The sequence below is a fragment of the Apis dorsata genome, unplaced genomic scaffold (genome assembly GCF_000469605.1).
Source record: "Apis dorsata unplaced genomic scaffold, Apis dorsata 1.3 scaffold_427, whole genome shotgun sequence".
NCBI classification, from domain to species: domain Eukaryota; kingdom Metazoa; phylum Arthropoda; class Insecta; order Hymenoptera; family Apidae; genus Apis; species Apis dorsata.
This window is the reverse complement of record NW_006263680.1, coordinates 18755-26490: the sequence shown is the minus strand read 5'-3', so window position 1 is coordinate 26490 and position 7736 is coordinate 18755. Positions and strand designations below refer to the sequence as shown.

General features: G+C 18.3%; 2 protein-coding genes across 2 annotated transcripts in view; one reads left to right on the top strand and one right to left on the bottom strand.

Moving 5' to 3' along the window:
- LOC102680531 overlaps positions 1-351 on the top strand; it is a 9107-nt gene extending 8756 nt beyond the window's left edge. The window contains exon 9 of the mRNA XM_031512371.1: positions 109-351. Coding sequence (XP_031368231.1) covers positions 109-282 — 174 coding nt within the window. The 3' untranslated portion in view covers positions 283-351. The remainder of the gene's footprint in view (positions 1-108) is intronic.
- A 1654-nt stretch (positions 352-2005) lies between these two features.
- On the bottom strand, positions 2006-6725 carry LOC102680664 (the record flags this gene model as incomplete). The annotated part of the gene is made up of 3 exons (XM_006619602.1): positions 2006-2420; positions 5235-5649; positions 6477-6725. Coding segments are annotated over 3 exons (912 nt in total), but the record flags the coding sequence as incomplete, so codon positions are not given.
- Between the last annotated feature and the right edge of the window lie 1011 nt (positions 6726-7736).

Sequence of the window (7736 nt, the reverse complement as noted above, 5' to 3'; positions counted from 1 at the left end):
TATATTATATTATATTATATATATTAATATATAATATATATATTATATATATTATATATTATATATTATAATAAAAATTCTCTTTTAAACTGTGAATTCTCGTTATAGTTGACATGGGCAGATCTTTTCTACACAGCAATAGAGGAATCTTTGACCGACATGCTTGGATACGATTTGAATAAGGACCATCCTGAATTGAAGAAATTGTCTGAGAAAGTAAAATCATTACCTAACATCAAAACATATTTGAAGAATCGACCCAAACCTATGGTCATACCTTAAAATGTTATAATTTTTTGCATATATTATTGCTATATGAAAAAATTATAATTAAATTATGGTATTCTTAAGAACTCGCCAGGATTCATTGATTGATTTATTTTCTTTATAAGTTATTTGCATATGTTTTACATTAAATTGCGTTTGATACAAATTTTGCTTTATATTTTCGTAAATATAGATAAAGTAAATACACAATTTTACATATGCTTGTTATGTATTAAACAAATATAAAAATAAATAAAATTTATACATATTTAAAGAATTTTTCTTAAATTCGAATTCTTGAGGTGTATGAAAAATTTTTGTGAAAAAAGTACGGAATGTAAAGATAGCAATTTATTGATTTATTGACAATAGCATTCAAAATTATTTTTAATAAATTTTTTCCAGTTTTATAATATATTATTTTTCTTTCAATTTTTTAAATTCATTGGTACTTCGTAATTCAATCGTAATTCACCATATTCATTAATTCAATGGATAATCATGAATAGTACTGTTTATTATAAAAATATAATATATAAATTATACATAATAATATATAAATTATACATAATACATAAATTATCTTTCAAAAATAAAAAATTATCATTTAAATAAAAATTATCAATATAATGATAATATTATTATTACATCTTTTTACATTATTATCACAATTAATCACACTCACGCTGTTGCATTTTGAGGTATTCGTTTATTTTGATAAATTCTAAACATCTATCGTTTGCAGATTTCTAATCTATTTGCAAAAAATATATAGCATCGTTTAAATAAAATGTTAAAATATTCTTCCGTTAATATAACCTCAAAAATCTTCATTATCTTCGAATGAACTTGATAATGAATGAATGCATAATAATTATTCAGAACAGAATTATATATTATTCATTCATTTATGATCTTGAAATAATTTTCCTTGAAAAAAAAAACATTATTTTAAGCATGTTTAATGATTTTGATTATTGATTATCTTACAGATTGATATATATATAATTTATTATAGATCTACAAATATTTTATAGAATGTTAATTACACTATAATTTTGAGATGATTTTCTCTGCCAATGATTCAAAAAGATATTTTCAATCTTTGATGATTTTCAAATAATTTTAATCAGTATATCGTTATCTCAATTAATTTTTAGTTAATTTTCAAATTAAATTGAAATTATTATGTATTTATAATATTATTCGAATTTTACTTGTCTAGATAATTTTTATATCATTTCTAATAATTTTCTCATCATAATTATTTAATTTTTTACATGAAAAAGATATTAATAATTACAATAGCTTAAATAAATAATATAAAGGTTTATTTCAATTAATAATATTAAATTTTGCTAAATATGTTTTTTTTTCTTTTTTAATGTGAACAATTCCATACAAGATGTGTAAGATAAAATAGGTCTGAATATTTCGACTATTACTGATGATAAAAAAGATATTTCAGATCAAACTTGTATGATATTGAATGCTATATATTTTTTTCTATTACCAATAACTGTCAAGATGTTCAAATGATTTGTTTTAGGTGTTTTATTTTATCTTATATATTGGAAATCTTTATATTTTAATTATTTAATATTATTTATATTATTTTATTTATAGATTTCTTGTTGTTTAATAATAATATGTTATAAGAAAAATAAATACATTTTTTTTTGAAAGATGAATATTTTTTCTTTTATTTGATTTGAATTTTCCAATTTTCTTTATTTTTTTTTTATTTATTTTCTTTTTTTTTGAATATATAAATTTTTATATCTAAGGTTCTTAACTTTATAAATTCTTAGTTTTTTCGAGATATTTGGTACAACGATTCTTAATTATATTAAATACTTATGCTACGTTTATTCGATGGAGGAACATTTCATTTTGAAGTGAATATTAAGCGATTAAATCACAATTTAATTCACCCATATATCGCGCCAATTCCATGCCACTGAACTCTGTTTCATCATAATCTTGTAAACTGGAATTGCTGATAGTATTTGCACTATCGATACTTGGGTGACTTTGAAATCTAGATGGGCTGATGGCTGGCGTTGTCTCCAATTTCATCAGATTACTCTTAGTTTTCTGCTGAGGTGAAAATAATTCTTTTGTTTCCAATCTCAATTTTTCGGCAAGTATTCCTATTTGAAAAAAGAATATTGATTAATTATAATTTATAAAATTATTAATTTATCATTGTAGATCAAAAATTTTCCTGTGATTGAAACCTTTTACTGAAAATTGATTTTTAATATGGAAAAATTTTTATTTTTAATGAACTTAATTTTAAGTATAATTATAAGTGTTATTTGCTATAATATTTATTACAATATATTTCAATAAATTATATAATATATCAAATATGTGATTTTTAAAATATTATGCATGCAAGAAAAATATTAAATAATTAGTTTTATTATATTTATTAATTATATTAATATTAATTAAAAATTCATATAAATATCAAAACATGTTGATTAATTATTTACATAAATAAATAATGAAATAAATATTATGAAGTACTTATTAATCTTTTCCATATATTGAAAATTTTTACATATAATTGAGATAATCATTAGTCAAATGATTATAATTTTACTTTTAAATTTTATTAATTTTTAAACTTGTATTGCTTATAAATATTTATAACTATGTAAGTATTTAATGCTTCTATAAGCAATTTACAATCCATTTCAAGGACTTTTTAAAAAACATCATTTTTAAAAAATCATTATCAAATCATCTTCTCCACCCAACAAATAAATTTTTCTCTATGTAAATTATTAAAATAATAAAAATAGCATATAGAAAGTGCTATTTATATGTACTATATATATACATATACTATGTGTATATGTGAAAATACTTTTTTATTATAATATTTAATAATTATTTTTTAGACTTAATTTAATAATTATTAAAACTAAACAATTATTTTAATTATTATCAGATATTTTTAAATATCTTTTTAAATGATTTTGAACTTTGAAAATATTTTATTTTAATGGAGTTAATGGAATTGTAGAGTTAACTTAACTTGCTTAACTTAACTTAACTAACTAATTGTAAATATTAGACAAATTAAATTAAAACATTAAAAAGAAATTAATATGATAATATATAAGATCATATCCGTATATAAATATTTGATACATTTTTAAATTTTGAGTTTGAAAAATTATTATTATTAAAATTATGTAAATTGATATTCTGTTTTTAAATCTTCTATTAAAAATAAATAAATAATAAATTTCTGTTATATTTCTTTCAATAATAATTTTATTATCAAATATGAATATTATATATTACATATTATATATTATAANTATTAACATTAGAATGTATATTTAAAAAAAAAATATAAGAAGAAATAATTTAAAATTTACAAATTTTTTTGATCTTTAGGAATATTTTAAATTTTTCAAATTTTTAAAATGTTAACAAATTATATAATTTTAAAATTATACAAAAATTATACAAAAAAAATTTATAATAGTTCAGGAAAATATTTAAATTCTCAATATAAATAAAAATGTTAATAATATGAGTTAATATTAATATATTAAAAATAAAAATGTACTTGTTAGATTTAATTTCTGAATTTATTATTATAATATTATTAATATTTTTAAATTATACACAAAAAAAAACTAAACAAATATCGAAATTATTTTGAACTAATTGATCATTTTGAAAAAAAATGAATCTTTAAAGTTTTAATGTTTTTCTAAAAATATGAATAAATATGAATAAAATATGAATTTATAATTAAAATTTTAAATATATATAAAATTCAAATTTTAGCATTCTATTCTATTATAAAAAATATTTTTAAAAATTAAATTGTATTAACATGAAAGTTCAGAATTTTATTTTCCCGAAAAAGATTTTCCGCTAAAAAAAATTTTTTCATATATATATTTCATATATATATGAAAAAATATATATATATATATATATATTGTACTCTATATATATGAACGTTTTTAAAGTTAGAATTCGGATTAAATAAATTTTATATAAAATAATATTCGATTATTATCGCATATACTATCGTATATCGTAAATATACTATCGTATATTTTCATACACTTATTTTAGTTTTTAAATTCTACTTCTATAATCCTTTTGATTATAAATTTAATTATAAATATTTTCTTTTAATAATGGAATTTCATGAGATGAAATTTTTATATTTAAATTGAATATATATATTTGAGTATATTATAAGTAGTATAAAATATATATAGAGTATATATATAGAGTATAAAAATATATTATAATTGAGTATATAGATAATATAAAAAATTAAATGAACATATTAATTAATATTAATTTAATTAATTCCGATAATTATTTATATAAAAATCATTCTCCAATTTTAATGACTTTTTAATATATTAAAATCTTTACTGAAAAATTGTTTTTGTTCATTAAAATGTTATTAACAAAAATGTTCCTTCGAAACAATTTAAATTAAGTTAAATCGAATTAATTTTAATTTTTTACTATAAATAATTGATGGCCTTATGACAATCAGATTAAGAAAACTAGCTCAAACTCAATGGAAAAATTAAATATTGATATAATATGTATTAAATCGGTTTAAATGAATTTTTATTTAATTTTAATTTGAAATAAAATTAAACGTAGAATTAATTGATATCAAGATTTAAAATTTTTTGTTTATTTTTAATTGAATTAACTAACAATTTATTTAATTTTTGATTTTATGATTTACATTGGATTAGGATTAATAAACAAATAACTTAACCTAATCTAACTTTATTTGAATTATTTTTGTTAATAAATAATCGAAGAAAATTTTCACAACAGTATTGAAATTGGTAATTAATAGCGATTAATTTACAAAATATCTTTTGTAAATATATACTTTTAATTCCATCCATAAAATTAACAAATTTAAAAAATAAAATAAAAATTCATTCACTTGCCAAGCGTAAGAGTCCTTGAAGGTTTCTGAATGTTTAATAGACACTCGTTCGTATAAGTGGGAGCCATATTGTTGTTACCCTCGTTAACAGTCGTCATCAAAATGAATTGATTGGAATTCGATCCTCTCGACACGCTTCTTTTATATTCTCGATTATTGATTTTGTTCATCGTCGAATTAGGCAATTTTTGCTCATTGTTCAGTTCGGTTAATCTGTTATACTCAGTCATGTTCGATATTCGTACGATGCTTGTCAACTTTTGATTATCATCACTGACGGATATTGACGGTGAATTTTGACGATCATTTGTTTGTCTAAATGTGTATCTCGGATAACGTGATAGACTACTGTAGATAGGTCGTCGTGGCTCTGATTTTTGAGATGACCATTTTACACAGCAATTCGGCAGCATTGACTGAAAGTTAATTTTAATTTATTTAATACACTCTGTCGGATTCGAGTTTTTTTCTTGTTTTAAAATTAAAATATTATTTGAAAGTTTTTTCAGATATTTTCTAACTTATTCTGAAGAATATTTTCAAATCATGTATTATCCACTTGAGAATTACTTTCATTTTCAAATAAGCGATAGAATTATTTAAGTATATATAATTTTTAAAAGCTAGAAATTCTTAAATGAAAACATAAAAGAAATGGAAACTTAATTTAATAAGAATTTATTTTAAAATATTGCTGAAATATTTAAATATATTAAACTTATATTGATTTTAAAATTAATATTTGTAAATTTCATTTAATTGCAATTATGTATATCATTTTGTTATTGTAATATTTTAAAAGAGTATTAAATTTACATTATTATTAATAATTATAAATATATAATTATAAAAAAATATAAATAATATAATAAATTAATAATTAATTTTAATTTTAATATAAAAAAATTATGAATTAAATTTTGATTTCTATACATTTCTATAAAAAAAGAATATATAAAAAATTAAAATTTATTAGACATTATTGCAAAAAGTTAATTAGCTAATAGGAAGATTTAAATTTTAAACCTTCGATAAAAAATTTTCAATAATAAATTTAAATAAATTTTTCAATATTTAATTATATATCATTATAGAAATATAAATTTAATTTCGATTAGAAATTTGTATGAAATAAATATATAACGATAAATTTATTATTCGTTATTCTTAGAAAGAAATTCATGATCAAAACAGAAATCGTTAACATTAATCTTCGATTAGAAATTCTCAAATGATAACTTACCTTGAAAGCCTCTCTAAATTTGTTGGACATGATGTTATACAACAATGGATTCACTGTCGTAGAAAGGTAATAAAACACTCCCGACATATACGTGAGGATGGTATAGATTATTACTAATGCATCTTCCGGTTTATCCTTACTGTTCTGCGCGTAGACAGCTAATAGTCTTTGGGCGTGGAATGGTGCCCAACAAATAAAAAACGCTACCACCACTGCAACTGAAACACGATTAAATCGTTTTGATAATTTTTAATACATTTCATACATTTTAATAGATCTATCAGAATGTATCACTATTGAATTTTTAGAGAAAAATTTAGACATTAATTTATTCCATAAATCTAAAAATTAAATTAAAACAAAAATCAAATTAGTACAAGTTAGTATTATATAGATAATTTTTTCGAAAATTTATTAAAATGAGTATTTTTACTATTAATATTTGTATTAATTTCAAATTAATAAAAAAATTAACAGAAAATTCAACATAATTATAACTAAAAAAATTATTTCAAATTTTTATGTATATCGAATAAATTTGCATGAAATGTATTTCAATATATTTATAAAATAGTAAATTAATGAATTTGCAAAAATGACATTAATAAATTATATGTAATTTAACGAAGTAAATTATATATAAGATAACGAAGTAAATTCTTTTAAACTATATTGTAACCATTTACTTTCATTTTTGATCTTAATGTTTAAACATTATTTTACTATGATAAAAGAATAAACTCTTATATTTCTTTTAATTAAAGTTGACATATTTTTCTTAATAAAGAAAAGAGAAAAAAATTTCATTATTAATTATGATAATTATATTATTAATAATAATTTAAAAATATATAAAATATAAAAAATAATATAATGAATAAATAAAATAATGAATAAATAAAATTATAANATAATTATATATATATTATTAATATAATCTTTCGAAATTATGAAAAAAAAAATATTCATAAATGATTGAAATGTTTGTTTTTGAAACAAGACATTGAAATATGAGTAACTGAATTAAAATATAAATAATTTTATAATAATAAATTTTCATATTTGAAAATTTGAGCCATCATTGCCATTAGTTAAGATATAAATTTATTATTTAAAGAGATATTGATAAAATTTCTTATTAAGGATTTTCTTATTAATTGAAATGTGCATTTATATTTATATATATTGTAATAAATATTTATATGTTTTCATATATTTAGTATAGAAATATTATAAAAATAATTAATGTTGACATTAATA